The sequence below is a fragment of the Mastigoproctus giganteus genome, chromosome 3 (genome assembly GCF_048544385.1).
Source record: "Mastigoproctus giganteus isolate SK-2022 chromosome 3, ASM4854438v1, whole genome shotgun sequence".
NCBI classification, from domain to species: domain Eukaryota; kingdom Metazoa; phylum Arthropoda; class Arachnida; order Uropygi; family Thelyphonidae; genus Mastigoproctus; species Mastigoproctus giganteus.
The window spans coordinates 28,867,337-28,889,874 of record NC_143577.1 but is presented as its reverse complement, the minus strand read 5'-3'; the positions used below and the strand labels follow the sequence as shown (position 1 = coordinate 28,889,874).

The 22,538-nt window shown below is 35.8% G+C and overlaps 1 protein-coding gene across 11 annotated transcripts in view; it reads right to left on the bottom strand.

Moving 5' to 3' along the window:
* LOC150087831 (bromodomain-containing protein 2-like) overlaps positions 1–22,538 on the bottom strand; it is a 676,121-nt gene that overhangs the window by 310,453 nt on the left and 343,130 nt on the right. For all 11 annotated transcript variants that reach the window (XM_090369219.1, XM_090369215.1, XM_090369216.1 and 8 more), the window contains one exon: positions 19,557–19,727. In XM_090369219.1, the coding sequence (XP_090225345.1) occupies positions 19,557–19,727 (171 nt within the window). The remainder of the gene's footprint in view (positions 1–19,556; positions 19,728–22,538) is intronic.

Genomic DNA, 22,538 nt, shown 5'->3' with positions numbered 1-22,538 from the left:
GAGACTGGGTGTATAATTCTCTGCAGAGCCAGCCAGATGCAAAATCCAATACCATATGTGAGATTATCCTGGTACAACTATGGGATAAGCATAATAGCGCAATGAGTGCACAGTCCTTCCATTCACAGGATATTTTCACGTAGCAGCTTGTGTCAACATCAATAGGTATAGTCTAAACACTGTCATTTGCTCTTTAGAATCCTGTGCACTCAGTTTTGATGAGAAACAATTTTACAGATAGCATGACACTTCAAAGCACTACATTTTGATGAACACCATTTCTGACATATAAGAATATATAAAATGCACAGCAGGGATCGAGACTTTTGACAAGCAGGGGCTGACAACAGCTACTGTATGTTCTGATGGTGGGTACCGGCAAGGTTCCAAAAAAGTTATCTTAATGAACAGGAATTTAGTTATTAACTGAATAAACTATCTTAATATTCAGAGTGGTATAAGAGTGGTCATTACTAAAAGTATAATTCTGTGGAAAAACACCACATAACATCCTTCCCCAACTATGGTAGACAATATTCTGTTATTTCAGATCCATGTTTGATGTCATTACTAGGAACTGAGGTTAACATAGGGTGTATGCATTTACTGCTTTAAGAGGTTTATAAATTGAGTGTGATGGGGATTTGCTGTACCATGCAGCATCTATAGGATTGGATGGCATATTTATTCTTGTACATGTCCAGTGGCAAAAATAACCATGTAAAAAAAATGGCATAAATAATTCCATGATTTTTTTTTCTTTCTGGTTTTGTCTTGTTAACATATTACATAAAAAAAAGCAGTATGAATGAATTATATTTTTCCAGTTTTTCATCTTATATATACAACTGGTAGTTAAAGCATTCCTTATTGAAACCACAACTAAATTAATAAGCTTGTTAATTTAAAAATATCATGCCACAATATGTTGTTAACATGTTCTGGCATTGTTCTAAATTTGTACTCCCTGCTTCTGGTCTCTCCTATCAATTAGAATATACTTTCCTTATTCTTTTTACCGATTCCGTTCAGAGCCTTGAAAAATATTTCCTAAAATGAACTTTTATCCAACAATAAGGTCACTGTTACTCACACTTGTGTGCTGATTAAAGTTTCCTAAAGAGATTTTAGCAACATATCTATATGTCATCTTTAGCCTGTAATACACTCACATCATCTTCCCTTTACTTCAAGTCACCTGTAACATACCTTCATCATTTTCCCTTTACTGCAACTTATGTCAAACCATAGACTCAACACTTATCTTAACTTGATCTGACTATGAACAGTCTGTTTACTTTATGGGAGCTTTTCTTAAGAAGCTCTTCCCCCCAACTCCCTTTTGATAAGAAACATTAGTCAATAATATTCAATAAATCTCATACTTCTTCCCAGCCTGTGAACCCACTTTCATGGTGGTCTATTGCTAGCTTGTTAAAGGAGACTATTTTCCTTTTGTCAGTTACAAGTTGAAACTGTCCCTTGCAAGAGTTCCCAATACATTTCGTAGCTATCTATCATGCATAGAGATATCAAAATAAAGTACTCCAAATAAATAATAAATGAAATACCACAAAGTTCCTTAACTCTATAATTATCAGTGTTTCTTGCAAGGGAATTATTGTATGACATGGATAGCATTCACAAAGAGCACCATAGATTTGTGCATGGATGAAGAAATTTAAAGAAATTGCAATTTTATAATGCAAAATTACAGACATATGAACCCAAAATGGAAGCACTTACGAAGAAACCCCATAATTTTTTTTGTGTGACAGAGAAACCCTTCATTTGATCCTTAATGTTTATGTCTTTGTGCATATAAAATCCAACTGGTTGAGAAGCTGCAGGCATATGGCCTTATGCTTCCTGGAGATGATTATAATAATCCTATTGATGTTCCCCCTTTTTTTCAGGGTTGTAAATGATAATGTTCATCAGGAATAAGCTTTGATATTGAAAGTCTCATGACCAAACTGACTAATCTTGAAAAACTACAGTAATGCTATGAACTGGATGTGCTGCCTGTCAAGTACGGTGGACATGTTTACATATACTGAAGTATCAAAATAATCTTTGTAGCATAAAGCAAACCACAGGATTCTAACAAATTTGCTTTTATATTTATGGATTTTTTAAATCACAAAAATATTTTTGTCATCTCCCTATATCCTTAATGTACTTATCTTGTTTCTTTGGAATAATTGTGAGAAAGAAAAGCTTCCTCTCTAGCTTATCAACAGTCCAGACTATAATGTTTCTTGAAGTAGTTTGATTTCTGCCAACCTTCACAACACCATCAAAATGCACCTTTTAGCAAATCTGAAAGCAGTTATGGCTCTGTTTATTCACATAACTGTCTTCATAAAAGAAAGACAAATATTTCTTTATATAACAGTATGAAGAAGTATTTTATGAAACTAGTACATTGAGTAAGATCCACTGAAGTAAAGGTTTAAAACTGTATTCTTGAACTTGTAGGTTAGCAGTGGTTTATAGGTAGAAAACAAGACATGATTTTTTTTTTTTTTTTTTTTTTTCATTCATAATGAGTCGTGTTTCTATTTGTTTCATAAAATTAGATCAATAATTTCACAGAAAATTTGTAAATTTCATTAGGTGTTATACCAGATGGAAAAGCAGGCTGAGCTCCACTGTTTATCAGACCAAAAGGGAAAAGTTGCTTGTGACCGAAAATTCCTGCCAAACAGTTTTAGTATTTCTGTTACCATCTTCGTGACTATCTTCCACTGTGGAATCATATTCCTCAGATGACTCTTCAACTTCTGGAAACCTTTTCAGCTAAAGAGACATGTCTTCAGGAGTTTGTCCTTTCCCCGTCATCTGTAAAGCCCAATAATTTGTATAAATATGATGTAAATATAAATATCAAAGACAAAGTAAAGATTACCTGGAGGAGAAAAAGGATAATATTTGCCACCAAAACCTTCTTGCAGCAGCTATATAAGTGTTTCAATGAATCACACACGTTGAACAGGTAATGTTGCACTTATAGCATGCAGAATCATCCAGGTAATTTTTACCTTGCCATTGGTGTTTATATTTAAATTTATACTGGTGTTAACATAAATCACCAGGACTTCTGGGTGGCAGGGAAAGAGTCTTTTCTGGAAGAGCTGCATTCTTCAAATGAAAATAATTTCTCCTGAGTCACAGATTTAGATGATGACGAATATAATCCAAACAATGAAGAATTCTCACACTATGATTTCTTAGCAAAATAATGGTAAAGATGATCATCGTTCCAACTACAACATGAACTATATGCACTGTATACAGTTTTGTGTTGGTGGCAAACATGGTGGAAAATAGTGTGATTGCAACAGGGAGGTATTAGTCAAATATAACTTATGGTGCTTTCCTTATTCAAACAGCATATTATGTTGTGTGTGAAGAAATTGTTCTCAGACCAAGTTACAAGCTCAAAACTCCTGAGTAATTCTCACAGGAAGAACCTCTACTCCTTCCTCCTAAGAATGACAAGTGGAGACAGCCCCTTTGAGTTTAAGGCAGATATTATTTCTTGTAACTTCCAATAGTGCAGCAGCTGGTCAGACTGGTCTATAGAAAAAGTGGTACCAGTCACACATGTATCATGTATTCCTGTCATTCTCACTTACAAGCATTATTGTAATGCTTGTAAATTGATCATTGTTAAGAATAGCATATGGGTTTTTTTAAGTTTAAATCTGAGCAAACCATCATTCAATGAGACTTAATAATAATTTAAAATTTCCATTATTAAATTACCTATTGATTAATAAGTGACAATTAAAAACTATCGTGATATACTATATTCTTTACATCTCAAAAACTAAAATTTAAAATTTTCCAACTAAAAATTTTAAAAAATATATGAAATCCATACTTTTATAAATATATAACAAGGCAAATCTTTCTCCTGACAAATTCTGAATCCACAGAGTTAAATATGAAACAAATTAAGACAAAACACATTTAAAAAACCAAATCCTATATATCTCAGTATTCATGCTATTCCAGGTTTAGTATTAGTAGTGGTAAATGATGCAAGAAAGCAAGTTTATAAAGCATCAGCCAGGGGGGGGGGGACCTCACAGCATCCTTCTTCCTTGAATTTATTTACACTATCCACTACCACAACAGATGGAAGTTTGTTGCAACAATCGACCACCTGCAGGCTGAAGGCAAACTTATGCACATCTACTATCCTGCAATCACCCTTCAAATTGAATTTATGCCCCCTCATGTGTATAGCCTGAGCAAGAGAAAGAACCCCATCAGCATTAAGCTTGTTCAATCCATTCAAAGCCTTAAAAACCTCAATCAGATCACCTCGCAGGTGTCTAGCCTCCAGATGCTATAATTTTCAGGATTGAAGCCTTTCTCTGTAAGACCACCCTTTTGTTCTCTTCACTAATCTTGCTGCCCTTCTGTTCCCATCTCAGCAGATCTACATTCTTCCTAAAATGAGGCCTCCGGGTCTGTATGCAGTAATCAAGATGTGGCATAACCATTGCCATGTACAATGAGATAATCACCACCTTATCCCTGCTAGCAAAGTTTCCGTATATCATTGATAAAACCCCATGACCTGTCCTGGCAGCATGTCTGCACCAGTCAGAGAACTTGGCATCTTCCTGCACAATTACCCCTAGGTCTTTTTTCATTTTCCACTACCCTGAGTGCAGTACCACACAGTTGGTATGTTATTCTGAGATTACTACTAAGTACATGCAGTTTCTTGCATTTGTTAATGTTAAACTTCAATTACCATTTCTCAGTCAACCTGCCTAATTTTTCTAGATCTTGTTGCAGTAGCTTAACTCTGACTATTGTCATTAACCACCCTGCCAACTTGGTATCTTCTGCAAACTTAGGCATTAAGTCTGATATATCTTCATCAATATCATTAATAAATATTGAAAACAACAATGAACTCTGTGGGGGGGGGGACTCCTTAATAGAATTAGCCCACAAAGAGCAGTGCCCATTAATAACCACTCTGTCTTCTTCCACTTGACCATCCCTTTTATCCATAGCAGTATCCTGCCCACACGGCTCCAATTTTTTCAGCAATTTTTGATTTGCAACAGTATCAAAAGCTTTCCTGAATTCCAAGTAAACAGTATCAAAATTATTATTTTATTATTTTTTTTTTTGCATCCAGTTCCTTTATTACGACATAATAGTATCCAATCAGATTAGTCAGAGGAGATTGCTCCTTAACAAATTCATGCTGGGAATTCAGTATTATAACTGCATTGCTTCTTTAACCACTGACTCAATTATTTTCCCTGGAGCAGAAGTTAAGATAACAGGTCTAATTATTCATGTTACCCTTTGATCTTCCCCCTCCCTTCGTGAATTGGAGATACATTTGCACATCACCAGTCCAAAGGGACCGCCCCTGAATCCAAAGATACTCCCCAAAAATTATGGCTGAGAGGTTTGCTTACCCCTTTGCTGCCTCCCTTAATATAACTGGATACAACCCATCCACATCGTGTGCCTTTTTTATGTTAAGCTTCAACAATTTCTCTTCCACTTTCCTCTCAGTTAACACAAAATCATTTAGCTTCCTGTTAGATTTTGAACCTGCCATCCCCTCTCTAAAATGCTTCATGCATAAATGTAGATGCAAAAATACCTATTCAATGTTTGTCAGCAACCCGAGCAGGATCATCCACAGTTAAATGATGGACATCAAATAGACCAATGCAATTCAACCCTTTTATTCTACTGCTCAGAACACCATGGGCGAAAGGAAAATAAGTCACCATAGTGCCTATGTTTGACTTTCAAAATGCTGGGTATCATGCAATTGCAAGCAGGAGGAAAACAGGAGATTTTATATATACAAAGGGTACTAGGAAAGTTTTGCAATACAGCTTTGTTTATTTAATTTTTTCAAAGTAATTTCCTCTACATTCAATACACCTCTCCATCCTCCGAAACCAATCTTTAAACCAGTTCTGCCAAGTTTCACTAGGGAGTAAAGCACACTCGTTGTCCCAAGCCCGTAGAAGGTCCTCATCACTGGAAAACCGCCTCCCTTTTAGCTTCATTTTCACATGCGGGAACAGTGCAAAGTCGCAGGGAGCAAGGTCTGGCCTGTAGGGAGGGTGCTCGAGAAGTTTCAGTCCTATCGTGATCAAATATTCGGTGCAGGCTTTGGCGCGGTGAGCTGGAGCATTATTGTGATGGACGTACCAGGTGTCCATTCTTGACTTTGGCCGCAGGTTCTTCATAGATCCAATGACTTTAGGCAGGCATTGTTCAGTATACCACTTAGCTGTGACTGTCTTCTGCGTGTCCAAAACGACACGTTCCACAATTCCACTCGATTTGAAAAATACAGCTATCATTTTCTTCTTTACAGATCGGGATTTTCTGACAATTACGGGTGTGTCGTCATCATCAAAGACCCAAACTTTGTTTTGAGCCTTGGTCGGCAGATCGTAATAGTACAGCCAAGTCTCGTCACCTGTCACGATGTTGTTCACATACCGAGATTGTCCCTTATCGAACTTTTTTAACATCTCCCGGCACCAAGTCACATGTCGTGTCATCTGCTCTTCAGTCAGTTGATGCGGCACCCAGAGAGAACAAAGTTTCTTCACGTGCAAATGATCTTGCAGAATCGAACGAATTGCTGGTGCATTTAGGCCCAAAGTATCCTCTATCTGTTGGTAGGTCACTTGCCTGTTTTCGTCAAGCATTTTCCTCGCAGCAGTAACGTTTTCCTCCGTAACTGACGTTTGTGGCCTTCCCGGCCTCTCAGAATCCTCCAGAGTGAAATTTCCCCTTTGGAATTCTCTATACCACCTGAATATCGTTGTACGATGTGGACAATCATCATCTAGTGCAAGAGTCATTTCTTCTAAGCACTGGTCTATGGTTAAACCACGCACAAAATTATACCGCAAAACTGTCCTTATCTCATTTCGTGACCACGATGCCATCGCAAGCACTTTACACTCTCACTACTAATGAATAACTGAGCCCATCGACTTGGCGCGGCGGCTACTATGCACGTATGAACATGTCTCAACATGCAGCAACAAGCAGCTTCCTGTGATTCATTGTTGCGTCATATTGCAAAACTTTCCTAGTACCCTTTGCATATATATATATATATATAAAAAAATCTAGTCCACACCGCAACAGAAATTAAATTTCACTCACAAAATACACATTTTATATTAAAACACGGCTGTTTACTAGTACAGTAATATTTCAAATTAACTTACCTAAGATTTTTCTCTCAGTGGATTTCTGTTTGGATTGTCTGTTAAGACATCAAGTGATTACGACTGCTTTGAGAAAGATACTATTGCAGACTTTTCTATCAAGAGTTGTGATTAATCTGTTATATTTCATGCTTCTCTGTGCATTTGTCAATTCCCCAACCGAGGACCAGTGGGCATCAGTTCTTTCTTCTTTCATAAGAGTGTTTTGTAGGTTCTCACACTAAAACTGACAGAACTGATGCTTCAAAACATCTATTGCTCCATCTATTTATTGATCTTAAATGGTGCAAAGAAGTACTCAAATCTTGCCCACAAAAAATTTCAAACTTTAAAATGAACTACCAATTGGTAAAATTTATGCTACCTTAGGATTTATAACAGCAACATTTTTCAGTAGAAACTTATACACCATGTGGCCACATGCAGCAATAAAGTACTTTCTCACTGAACAGAATCTTCTTGTTTATAAACTCCATAGCAGTAGAAATGGCTGACTTTAATGGCTGAATTTATATTAAAAGTCAGATTCATTCTTAGTTTAATCTACTAGAGCAATCAACTTACAAAATGGAAGTTGACAATTTAAAACCTTTTAATATAAATTTTTTCATATCATTCGTCAACATATCTAGGAGTAATGACTTCAGTAGGTGGGTGTGAGATACGCTAGACTGAAGAGCTGTTTGGATTTTAAAACATCGGCATAACCATTTAAAAGAAAGAAGCCAGAAGATAAGAACATAAACAGACTATTGCACTTTAGAAGAGATACAAAATAGTGCATGTCAGACTATGATAGTAGGCACATCTGTAGCCAGGTGGGCAGGAGCAGCAGTGCGTAGCACACACTTCTTGATTAGACCAGGGTTCGAGCTCGTGCCCACCAAATACGGAGGATGTGGAAAGGTCAGGGAATGACCACTGCATATCCCTGGGCAATATGGCCTTAGTTGCTAATGCTCCTAAAAACCAAATAACAACAAACTGTGACAGTGAGACAAAAATAAAACTGACTTTGTAATGATGTTAGAGTTGTTTGTGGACGTGAAACAGTTTACTATAAATGCTTGCTGCAGGACATTGTGGGTAGAAGCAGCATACAATTTTAAAGGGTTTCCATCCGCTATGGAGAAACAGAGGATGGGGAGAATGTGTCATTCCACTGGAAGGAAGGAATTCAAGACGGTAGGTGCAAGACAGTGTTAGAGTATTGTACTGAGGAGCAACAATTATTATTGTGAAAGTGAAAAGGAATTTAGGCAATCACAAAACCACAGTAAAATTTGAAATACTAGCAGAAATTTTCAAGAGTAGAAAGATAATCAACAAATAAAATCTGCAAGTACTTCTCCAACAGAAAGACTGAAGCTGTGATGATAAAAGTAAAAACTTTTGACAGCTACTCATCAATATTCTGACTCGGGCAAGATTCAAACACCAGACACCATACTTCATTGCAAGGTTCTGAAGCTCCTATCTATGAAGGTACTATATGTTCACAAATTTCTTAAAGAATGTATCACCATACAAATATCAAAGGTCTATTGAAAAATTAACATATTTATCAATGATCAACATAACAAGCAATAAATAAAAGGAGGTTGCTTAACTGTGAATTATATGTTCCATGTTATGAAATTGAGTTGAATACAACATACCACACATGGCTCAAATATATCTGTTAAGAATGGTAAACATTCCAAGCAATTTGGTGGACTAATATTACCACTAAGAAACACTAAGTGCTCAACAACATCGATTTTGTCCTAAATCCATTTGTTAATTCAAGGAACATGATCATAATTTATCTATTCTTTAAAAATGTTTCAAGGATAGATGTTAAGTAGAGAGATGTTTGAAAATTAAATATGATAATTCAGGTCTGAAAAATGATTCCAGCTTGTTAAAATATTCCTCGGCAATTACACTGTTGTCCAAACAGAACAAGAAATCCTACAAAACTTCCCACCTATAAAAAAGCTAAGTTATAAGAATAACAGGAATGTTTCAGATTTTAAACAAGTGGCTGAACATATTAAATTTTGTTCTTAACAGCCTCCCATTTATCTACAAAGTAAATGTCCCACGAATACACACATACATACTATGCACTGTACATTAACTGCTCACAGTGTCCATATTTTAACATTTTATTATTTTAAACTTCTGAAATATGGAAGCTGCCATTTTTCAAGGAGAGTACATACACAAGCAAAATATTTTTTTTTTTTGATAAAACCACTCTTATGAACTGTAAACACTATAGAAGTAATACAACATAAAAGGCCAACATAAATACTATAAAAGGACAATATACTACTAAAACCTTACAACTTGTTTCATAACATATTCACATTTCATTATTCTGTAGTTTATCTTGGCATTCCAAATATTCCATTTAGGCAACACTATTTAAACACCAATTCTGTCACCCCCTGAAGGTTGAAGTGGTTTCTTCCTTTTTTTATTAGAATGATGTGCAAGTAACAATTTTCTGATGGCAATGGCAAAACATAACAGCTCTGCATCTTAAGGGCTATACAGTACACGAATTCGATCATACCCGATTTATAAATAGGGGAATGATATCGTATGTAACACAAACAAACCGAATTCACTTATGCACGATTCGCCTTTGTGTTTACAAGAATGGCAGTTGAACGCGGAATCACCCCCATTGAACATAACACGATAGGAATGAAGAGAAAATTCTGAAAATGTATTTATGTTTTTTATATCAGTGAAGGGGAAACATTTCACCATAATAACGTAAAATTCCAGCTATCAGTATTATCGCAAATGCAATTAGATCGAGTTTACTACCAGTTTATAACAGATTTCACTAGCAGGAACACAACTGGAAATTGTTTTTGTTTTATGGTAGTAACCCCCAGAAATGTGCTTTAGTAAAATGTGAGCTAGTGAGGTGTTCATAGTGTCTCTGCCTTCGGTGTTGTTTATTCAGTTGCTACACGCGCACAGCTTTGTTTATGTGTATCAAGCGTGCCTCCTCATTTTGTAATTGTGCTTTATTCCTTAAAAATGAGTAAAATACTTGAAAGGTGTGAAAAGGAAGCATCCTGGTGAAGACACTACAGATTCAGAGAGAGAAAGAAAAGCAATATCGATAAACAGAGGCGGACTGGATCAAAAATTCTTACCCGGGAAAATTTGTAGTGGCCTCATACTAGCGTTTATGGCCAAATTCATGCTGGCCTCCGGCCCACCGGGGTTTCGCCGTAAGGCTTATGGCCAGTCCGCCTCTGTCGATAGAGAAAAAAATATGAAATTGTGAAACACTTTAAGCGAAACAAAAGACCATGTGATATTGAACGTGCTACACACCTAAATGAGGCAACGCCAAGAATTACAAAGAATGCAGAGAAAATAAAAACAACTTTCATAGCAGGAACAACTCAAAGTGTAATTAAAATCCATTAGATTAAGACAAAAAGAATTGAAAGAAATGGAACAGCTGTCATCTGTTTGGATAGAAAATCAAACAAAAAACAAGTTTGCTTACGATAGAAGCAAAAGCATTAAAAATTATTTTATTATATAATAGTCATAATAAAATACGTAAGAATTTTATTACGATAATTTATTGTGTTTGGTAATGTTTTGGTTACAAATGTGTGTTCAATCTTGGGTGGACGGCACACAACCCTATTTTTCCCATAGGACCTGTTGTTTATATTGCACGAGTGTTTCTAGGAACACAACTATCGTGCTATACGAGGACTGACTGTACTAGATGGAGCACTTAAAGTGCGGCATTGGAAATGCCTTCAAATGCCCAGTCTTACAGTAAGCAGGGGGAAAAGACATGCACACTAGACCAGCACTTTCAACACCACGCTGCACAACGCTAGCTGGTGTTCAATGCCTGCTGACAATGTCGGAGGTGTTGAAAGTGCCAGCGACTGGGTGCTTTTATATTGCCTGAGGAGAAATTCTCCCCATGCATGGGGTGGCTGCCTTCATCGTTCATTTGTTTGTTTGTTGTTATTTGGAGATGATGTTTGACACCGAAGAAATTTATTTGTGAGGCAGAAAGGAGGCCTGCCTTATACAACACAACATTAAAGGATTATGCCAACAAAGAAATAAAGGTGGAAGTGTTGGACTGAAATTGGTAAAGAAATGTTTCTGAACTATTTTAGTACTGTTTCATTAGTTAACGAAATAAAAGTTGGTTCACTTGTATAGACAATTTATTGCTAGATTTCTCTGGTTATCTGTGTACAGAATCACGAATGTATATAATTTAAGTTAATAAAGAACCTTATTATCATTAAATAAGATCAAAACAGTAATCAGAAAAATACTGAAGAATGTCCACTGCAACAGTAGAACCAATTTTGGCATTAACAAAAAACAATACATGTGGTCTTTGTCTTTTTCCAAAACAAATTTGGAACCTTTCTTTTCAAACATAACTTTGGTGTTTTTCTGCACCTGATTATAATTTTATAAACCCTTTCTCTCTCACATAAATTTTTTTTGAAAAGAAGCAGTTAAGCTGCAAACGTACAGTGTCGTTATGATCATGAGATGGAAAGAAAAAAAATTCGTGCAATTTTTTCTTGGTGTAAGAAACAACCAAAAGAATTGCGACGAATTGTTTTTGAAAAACAAAAACATCCTTTCTGCAATGTGTAATGCATCTATTAATACGAAATCAAGAAAACTGAATCTACTGGAAGCCACACTGGAAATAAGAAAAAGTGGTGTAAAACTGATAACACCAACAGTGCACATTTGATAAAAGTAAAGTTTGCTTTTATTGTAATTGTTTTTAGGAAACAATATTGGTACAGCAAGTTTTCTGGATGTATATTTGATCTTTTAATAATAGCTGCATTATAAACTTAGAAAACTGTTGTCTTCGCATGGACATTTGTAAAATCAACAACACTAATCCTTTTTTTGTACGGAAAGTAATCCATTAGTGTGGGTAGTGGAGAATGTTTTCTGATTCAAAAGGATGGAAAGTACTTGTCAATATTCCATCTGGATCCTATTTTTACTAAATACACTATTTTATTCTGATTACTTCTTTTATCTGTTAGGCCACTGATAGCCACTGATATGTTTCGAGTGGTGGGAAGCCAGTAACAATAGGTGTTTTATTCTGAGAAGTTCTATGCAGTAAAATCAAACAGCAAGTTACCTTTTATGTAATCGAAAGTAATTCTCTGAAAATCTAGAATAGAGGGTAAAAATAGTAACTTTACAAACAAAGAAAACAACATTTCAGAAATATTTCTGTTAGTGGAAGTTGGCCTGTATGCATAACTGCATGCTTGAAAGGTGCTCAAGTAACAGTAGTCACCATTAATTTAATCCCTCTCATACTGCCACTTGAAAAGGGTGTTGGCGTGTTCAAATGTATCTATTTTTCATTAATTAATATTTTTGTTAATTAGTGAAAAAAATTAATGCTTTAAATTTTTTTTAATATTAGAAGTTCATTAAAACTCTGTATTGATATTCTGCAAAATAAAAAACTTCTCGGGGAAACTTCCTGTGTGTTTCAAACATAATATAAAATTGTTCTGTTTTTAACTTAGTTGAATTTGCTGGATGAATCCATCATCGTCGTTTTCTCTTTCTAACACCGCAATTAACTGTATGCATAAATTTGCAATACATCCATCTTGCAGTTGAAAATAGAAAAGGTGAGTCACTGGTTGCATCCAACGAAATGTTACAAATGCCCCTTCTAGTTGACACGATCTGACATTAGAAATGCTACGTGTAGTTAGCTGTTTTGGAGGCATTTAAAATGCCAGCTGATGACAGCACTTTAGGCACTCGTCTAGTATATCCCTAAATGTTACACTTACACCTCTTTCTTGTGCTGGTAGAATTTTACTGTGGCTTCAACACAGTTCAATTGTGTAACAAAATGCAAGTGTAAAATCCAAATTCTGGCAATTTTTGGATCTGCAGATAACTGGCCTTTGGATAATAAATCTAACTAAACATGAAATGTCAAAATTCAAGCACAGATAAACAGAGAATGCACCAACAATGTGCACCTGCCTACCTTCTGATAATTTTCTGTGTGATTAACCTAGTTTTAGTGTTTCGTTATTGTAGAGTTTTAGACACATCAACGACTTAGGTCATATTGTGGCACATATATTATATATAAGAATAGGTGCGTGTATACTTGCATGTATACCAATGCTAGAAGTATAGTAAATAAATTTGATGAATTTGACGTGTTGGTCAAGACATCAAAGGCGGATATTGTTGGGATATCAGAGACGTGGTGTCACACAGATATAAGGAATGCCGAACTGGAATCAGGGGAGTACAATGTGTACAGAAAGGATAGACAGGATAGGAAGGGAGGAGGTGTTATGCTGTTAATAAAGAAAAACATAAAATCAAAAGAAGTGCATCCAGTTGATATAGATGAACAGTGCACTGTTGAGTCAGTTTGGTGTGACATAAGCACTGCAAAAGCAAAAATAAGAGTAGGAGTGTGTTATAGGCCTAATGACTTGAATGAGTACAATGAACAATTGTACAGAGAAATAGAGTGGGCTAGTAAATCGGAATGTCTTATAATGGGGGATTTTAACTTCCCAGATATTGACTGGAACTTGTGGGTTGGGCACTCACACACTAGTCAGACTTTTGTGGATTTATTGGATGATTGTTTTCTGCAGCAGCATGTTCGAGAGGCAACCAGAGAAAGTAATACTCTTGATCTGGTTATCAGCAGTGATCATTCATGTATTAGGAATTTGCAGATAAAAGAACCACTAGGTGGCAGTGATCACAGTGTACTGACGTGGGATTTCCTTAAAGATTTAACTAATATCAGGGATAAAGGAAAGGGTTTTTGCTTCCGTAAAGGCGAGTACAGTGGTCTCCGACAGTTTTTAAATTCTGTACAGTGGGATCAACTGACGATGTTACCAACAGTAAATTCTAAGTGGAAAGCATTTAAGGAATTAATCGTGGAAGCTACTAAAAGGTTCATACCTATTAAGAAATACTGTTCAAGGTTTAGGCCTAAATGGTTGTCAAATGAACTAATGAGACTCGTAACAGAGAAGAAAAATGCATGGGATGCATATAAATTATCAGGCGACACAGAAGCCTATGGCAGATATAAGTTAATCTGTAATCAGGTCAGAAAGGAGGTTCGGCAGGCGAAGGCAGATTACGAGAAATCCTTGGCAAAAGATGCTAAGAAAAACAGCAAGGATTTCTTTACTTATATAAACTCTAAAAGGAAGGGGATGAATCTGATCGGTATACTTGACATCGATGGTTCGACTGTTGATGATCCTGCTCAGATAGCAAACAAACTGAATGAGTATTTTGCATCTACATTCACACGTGAGGAATTATTAAGGTTTGAAAATGGCAGAAGGTTATCAAATTGTAGCAAGATACTTAATGATTTTGTAATAACCGAGAGCAAAGTGGAAGAGAAATTGTTGAAGTTAAACGTAAGAAAAGCACCTGGGGTGGATGGGATCTATCCAGTTATATTAGAGACGGCAAAGCAACTAAGCAAACCCTTAGCCATAATTATGAGAGCATCCTTGGACTCAGGGGAGGTTCCCACGGACTGGAGATGTGCAAATGTATCCCCAATTCACAAGGGGGGATCGAAGGGTGACACGAGTAATTACAGACCAGTTAGTTTAACTTCTGTTCCGGGTAAAATAATGGAGTCGCTGGTTAAGGATGCATTGCAGGATCATCTAGACAAGACTGCAGCAATAATTCAGACACAGCATGGGTTTGTTAAGGGAAAGTCTTGTCTAACAAATTTGATAGGATATTATGATGTGGTTACAAAGGAACTGAATGCAAAAAATAATTTTGATATCATATATTTGGATTTCAGGAAAGCTTTTGACACTGTTGTGCATGGAAGACTATTGTACAAATTGGAGCAGAATGGTATTAAGGGTAAGTTGCTACAATGGATAAAAGGATGGTTAAGTGCTAGAAGACAAAGGGTGGTAATCAATGGGTGCTGCTCTTCTTGGACTAATGTTATTAGTGGAGTCCCACAGGGTTTGGTGTTAGGTCCACTGTTGTTTTGTATATTTATCAATGATATTGATGAAGGTATATCAGGCTTAATTTCGAAGTTTACAGATGATACAAAGGTTGGCAGGGTTGTTAATGACAGTAATGGCAGTGTGCTACTGCAACAGGATCTAGATAATTTGGGCAGATGGGCTAAGAAGTGGCAACTGAAGTTTAACCTTGACAAATGCAAAGTACTACATATGGGTAGAAGTAACCCCAGAGAAACGTACCAACTGTGTGGTACTACACTTAAGGTGGTAGAAAATGAAAAAGACCTGGGAGTAATTGTGCAGGCAGATATGAAGTTTTCTGAGCAATGCAGACAGGCTGCCAGGGCAGGTCATGGGGTTTTGTCAATGATATATAGGAATTTTGCTAGCAGGGAAAAGGAGGTGATTATCCCTCTGTATAAGGCAATGGTCAGGCCACGGCTTGAGTACTGCGTACAGGTCTGGAGGCTTCATTTTAGGAAGGATGTAGATTTACTTGGGCGTGTACAGAGAAGGGCAACAAGATTGGTGAGGGGAATGAAGGGATCCTCTTACCAAGAGAGGCTTAAGTTCTGCAAATTGCAGTGGCTGGAGACTAGGCACCTGCGCGGTGATCTGATTGAGGTATATAAAGCCTTGAATGGGTTGAGCACGCTGAATTCTGATGGGATCCTTCCACTTGTTCCGATTACGAATCTAAGGGGGCATAAATTCAAATTAAGAAAAGACAGATGTAGAATAGATGTGCGGAAATTTTCCTTTAGCCAGCGGGTGGTTAATTGCTGGAACAAACTTCCATCTGTCGTTGTGGAAGTTGATAGGTTGAATAAATTTAAAGAGGAACTGGACAGGCATTTGGAGGGAATGGTGTGATTTTTTTTTTTTTTTTTTCTTTTGGCTGATGCTGCATAAGCTCATACATTTGCTTTCTTGCATCACATGCCACTACTACTACCTGTAAATTACGTCTTTTATAGCCAAATTCACATGAGGAAAAATCCAAGTTTCCAGGAGAAAAAGAAAACCATGCAACCCTAGTTTGAGACCAACTCAGCCAAGTTGTGATAAAAGATCATAAAAATTCCCGTTATTGACGGAAGAACTGATTGTACCAACAGTGTTACCCAGAGGGACCCTATTTTTATTAAATACACTATTTTATTCTGATTACTTCTTTTATCTGTTAGGCCCTGATATCCACATCTGGAAATAAGAAACTTTGCACTATGAAGTTACTGAAGCAATCACAAAATCACTCCAGTAATATTCAATTTAAAAAATATATAGATATATATACCTTGGGGGAGGGGGGAATAAACAAAAACAAAATACATATTTTACAAGATTATTTTTTATACTTTTTAGGAATAAAAGTAGGTTTTTAGATTTGACATTTAAAATATGCATACTTTCATGAATATAGCCTCTGTAGTGTGATGGCACAGATGGAGCTTACAGGACATCCGTACACAAGCGGCAATTAGATGCCGACAAAATTTTAATTAAATGGACTATCAATCACAAATCACATACTATGGATATACTAGTCGTAGCCAAATATAAATTGGATTAACTGCACACTCCAAATGCTAGACCACCGAATGATATTTCAAATGTCTGATACTTGGATAAAATCAAGTTTCCAAGCATCCAATTGGAAGCAAGTTTTCCCCTGTTTCCATGATAAATCCAGGCATTTAAATCTTTTCCTCTTACACATGCATTGTCTATGACAATAGCAAAAATGTCTTAATGAAATGATTAGTGCACTTTAATTGCCACTAATTTCTATTTTCATTTTTTTTTTCGCCTTTTGTTTTATTTTTAATGCACTTCAGGAGAGGTAGCAACTTAAATTTTGATGGATTTTCAGCTTTCTTCTTTTCATTTTTATTTTCAAGCCTTCTTCATGAGAACTTACATTAGCAGATTGTTGAGGTAAGTTATCTTTAAAAAGATGTTTCTGAACATATTTTTGATTTCTCTTACTGAATAGAACTAAAGCAGTGGAGTAGAGGGGAATGACTCATAATTCAGTCATCTGTTATGAGAAATGCTATAACAGGTTTATGCACATTCTTTGTGAACTGTCATCTATGCACATTTGAGGTGGTTGCATTTTATTGCTTTGACTTTTGCATATAGTGATTTTCTGACAATCAACATGGATAAACACAGCCATTGTGGCTCCATAAATTCACTAGACAGTTCTTAGTGTGTATGGAGAGTTTACACCAAAATTATACTGTAGAGTCTAAAAAAAAAAAACAGTTAATATAGTTATAAGTTAAGAAAGACATTTAATGGTGGTTTCCATGAAACCTAGTTTTCTATAATGACCACTCTCATGCCATATGAATATTAAGATAGTTTATTTAGCTATTAACTAAATTCATCCCTATACATTAAGGTAATTCTGTTTTCAAATATCAGCAAAAAAAAAAAAAAAAAAAAAATTCAGCAAGGAGATCTCCCTATTTCTCTACTGCCTAATTATAAGAGACTTACCATTCCTCATGAATCAGAAGATTCAATGAAGGTCTACCTTACATTCAACAGAACAGAAAAGAACAACACTTAATCAAAAACTGAACTTTTTGAATCAAGACTGCAAGAATGGAATTTGCTGGCTGATGATACAATAATTTCTATATTTAGGGGGGGGGGGGGGTTAACAATACACAACATGCTATTTTTGTGTAGAATTCCCTTTGTGTTTGCCAAGATATAATGGACTAAGGAAATAACTGGAACTTGTATATCAAGCTGAAGAATAGCTACTATCCATAAAGACAGTTTTAAAAAAGATAGTTTAGATATATAACAGGAAGATAACCGGATGCTGTTAGATATATAACAGGAAGATAACCGGATGCTGTTAGATATATAACAGCAAAGCTTTCAATATATGCAAACATCCTTAAGTAAGGAGACTAATCTGCTGAAATGTAGGAAACTTACAAGAATAATGTCCCAAACAATGAATGCAATCAATATAAAGAACACTGCTAGCAGTTGTGCATTGATTTTAAAGCCATTGAATTTTACTTGGATTGAAAGGTAGTTTTACTAAGTACTGCTGTTTCCTCTGCTGGTGGAACAGTCAAGCAACAGAACAGTACTATACTGCTGAGGACTGGCTAGTTCAAAACAGTTCAATCCTCAGTTAGTACTTCTTTCACTGCATATAAAGTTTGGTTAATGAAAAATTGGTCAGGGCTTTGAACAAAGAAAGTGATGGTTTCATTAGTTAAAAGAAAAATTTTCCAAAATTAAGTGATGGGAATCTCAAAGAAGGAATTTTTTTTGGACTGAAAATGGAGTTTTAAACTATGGAGTTTCGAATAAAGCTAAACCACTAGGTAACTATATAAGTCTTTTAAATCCTTAGTGTTTTAAGTAATAAAAAAAGAAGCTATAAGCAACTAGCTGCAGAACTGTTGGGACCTTCCACCAGTATGCTGTGAGTGGTGAAAAAAGGTGAAGGGTTTCATAAAGATATAAGTATAATGGAAAATGCTATCAAGGAAGGTGGATAAGCCATGACTAGCGATGAGTGTTGGTTTTTCAAAAAGAAAGTGAAATGCACAGAGAGGAAAAATAAATAAATAATATATATATATATATATATATATATATATATATTCTTTTTTTTTTTTTTTTTTTGAAATTTTGGCCGCTTCACACAATGGGTGTTTTTTTTTTTTTTTTTTTCTTGCCTTAAAATTTAAACACATTTTTCAAGACATGAATAAAATGAAAGATGAACTGAATGAATAAACCTTTCTTGTTTATATAACAATATTTCAAATTACATAATAAATGATATATACTCACATTGCATCTTCTATAAAAATGGGGAAAAAAATAATAATAATAAAACTATATGCCAAGATAACAAAAGCTATATTATTGCCTATCATTCTCACAAGCTAGGATCTCACCCCTTTTTCTCCCCATTTTAGTTGAAAGGCCATTTTAAAATGAACTAAACTTTCAACTAAAATGGCCTTAAACTAAGGCCATTTTAGTTGAAAGCTTAAATGTTATCAAAAAAATTTAAATTTCTTTTAAAAGATCCGTTGCATGATTTTTTCACCCAACATGCATAGAACTTATAAAGGCACCCAGCAAGCTAAATAAATTTGCAGGCCATTTATTGCTGTAGTGTAGTGAAACCAAATCCTTCTTGCATACACCACTTAGTAATAATGAAAGAAAGGCACTAAGGATTTTTACTTACTATATGGCTTTCTTGGTTTCTTTCGTAAACATAGGGCAACATATGCTTCCAATTCCCTTAGAGTGGATGGCTTTAGTGTTTCAAAATCAATTTCTATTTCATCTGGATTGGAATCTCGCAAAGATGGCTCTCTGGACTGAATAATGTGTACAACGCGACCAAGTTTATCACCTTGTGAAATATAAATGAATATAACTGGTAAAATAAGTCTGAAAGAGAATACTATATGATATAAAAAAAAATAACTAAATAACTACTTATAAAAACAAACAGGATACAAATGTACCAAAACTGCTACTTTTATTTCAATTACAGAAACAATTTACTACTTAAAATTCACCTATCAGCTTCTTCATCCATAGAAATAATACAATGGATGGCACTTGTTGTTTTTGGTTTTTAGGAGCATTAGCAACTAAGGCCATATTGCTCCGGGGATATGCGGTGGTCATTCCCTGACCTTTCCACATCCTCCGTATTTGGTGCTCACAGGCTCGAGCCCCGGTCTAATCAAGAAGTGTGTGCTACGCACTGAAGCTCCTGCCCAACTGGCTACGGAGGTGCCACACTTATTGTGATCACATTTGGTTTACAAAAATTGACACCATTGAGTAGCTGAAACATTAAATGAAGGATATTTTTTTTTTTTTTTTTTTTTTTATGAAATATAAAAAAGTTCTTTATCTTACCAATCTTTATATATTATCCAGTATGGTGTATATATAGTATTCAGCATACACTACAGTATAAACAACTACAGTATAAACACACATTAACTGATTTAATGTGTAAAAAAATAAATAAATAAAATAAAAACAACGAATACAAAATCACATCATAAACATGCCAACCTATTTAAAAAAATTCTTCAATGCTTTTTCTTTTAAACCCTTAGCAGTTAAATTTTCAATACATTCTTATAAGATGTAACAATAATTTGTAGTCTTTATTTTTCTTCCCTTAAGTTCTAATGCACTCGTAACACTTCAAAAGATTTCCTATTTTTTCTGGTTGTTGGCAATAACTCTTGATCTCAATATCTAAGGGTCTTGTTAATGATATACAGAAACTTTGCTAGCAGGGATAAGGAAGTGATTATTCCTTTGTATAATGCAATGTCAAGCCCCATCTTGAGTACTGCATACAGGTCTGGAAGCCTCATTTTAGGAATGATGTAGAGCTGCTGGAAAGAGTACTAAGAAGAGCAATGAGATTGGGTATTAAGGGGGTATTTGAAGCCTTTCTTACCAAGAAAGGCTTCAGTTCTGCAAATTGCAGTATCTGGAGACTGGGCACCTGCAAGGTGATCTGATTGGGGTGTTTAAGGCTTTGAATGTATTGGGCAAGCTCAGTGCTAATGGGATTCTTCTTGTTCAGACTACACATATGAAAGTACATAAATTCAAATTGAAGGGTGGTTTCAGAACAGATGTATAGAAGTCTGCCTTTAGCCACCACGCAGTTTATTTTTGGAACAAATGTCCATCTGCTGTTGTGGAAGTTGATAGATTAATTAAAAATAAAGGCAGTATTAGACAAACTGTTCGAGGGAATGGAGAGGTTAAATGGGAAGTGTTGGTTTTTTTTTTTTTTTTTTTTGCTAATGTTGAATAAGCTTACTGTCTTGCATTATTTGCCAACACTAATGCTAATATTAGGCTAAATATCTAAATTTGCAAATGATATGAACGTTGACAGAGTAGCTAATGATAAAGATGGTATGCTACTAAAACAAAATCTAGAAAAATTGGGCAGTTAGGCTGTGAAACGGCAACTGTTTGTTTGTTTGTTATTTGGTTTTTAGGAGCATTAGCAACTAAGACCATATTGCTCCGGGGATATGCAGTGGTCATTCCCTGACCTTTCCGCCTCCTCCGTATTTGGTGGGCACGGGCTCGAACCCCGGTCTAATCAAGAAGTGTGTGTTACGCACTGCTGCTCCTGCCCACCTGGCTACTGAGGCGCCTCAAACGGCAACTGAGGTTTAATATTGACAATATGCAAAGTACTGTATATGGGTGTCCGTAATCCCAGATTAATGTACCAACTATGTGGAACTACACTCAGAGTTGGTGAAAAATGAAAAAGACCTGGGGGTAATTGTACAGTCAGATATGAAGTTCTCGGAGCAGTGCAGGCCAGGAGAGCACATGAGGTTTTGCCAATGATATACAGGATTTTGCAAGCAATGATGAGGTGTTATTCCATTGTACAAGGCAGTGGTTCAGCACATCTTGAGTAGTGCATACAGGTTTGGAGGTCTCATTTTGGAAAGGATACAGGGCTGCTGGAGTGGGTATGGAGAAGGGCAAAATTGGTGAAGGGTACTCTTAATCTTTACCAATCTCCATTACTCTTAACAAGAAGAGCTTCAGTTCTGCAAGTTTCAGCATCTGGAGACTAGGCACCTGCAAGGTGTTAGGTTTTAAATGGATTGAACAAGCTCAATGTTGATGAGATTCTTCCTCTTGCTCAGATTACACACAGGAGGTAGCATAAATTCAAATTGAGGAAGGATGGTTACAAAACAGATGTGCAGAACTTTGCCTTTAGCCAAAAGGTGGCTGATTGTTGTAAATGTTTTGAAAATGGATAGATGAATAAATTCAAGGGGGAATAGACAAGCTGCTGGAGGGAATGGATAGGCAAAATGGGAGTGTTTTTTTTTTTTTTTTTTTTTTTGTTGTTGTTGTTGATGCTGTATAGGCTTGCTTTCTTGCATCATTTGCCACTAATCTTTGTTATCAGAATTTTCAATTTCCTCAGCATCAGGTTTATCTAGTATAATTCCACCACAATATCCTTTTCTGAGAGCAGATCACTTGCTCTCAGAAGATTTTCGTGATTTACTGGTACTCTCTCTTGGTACTAGAGTACTTTCTTCAATATTAATCACAACATAACCTGGCTGAATAAATCTCGTTTTACAAAAAGAGTTTTTCATTGTCTGTTCGGAAATTAAATCCCAAGCACATTTGAAAA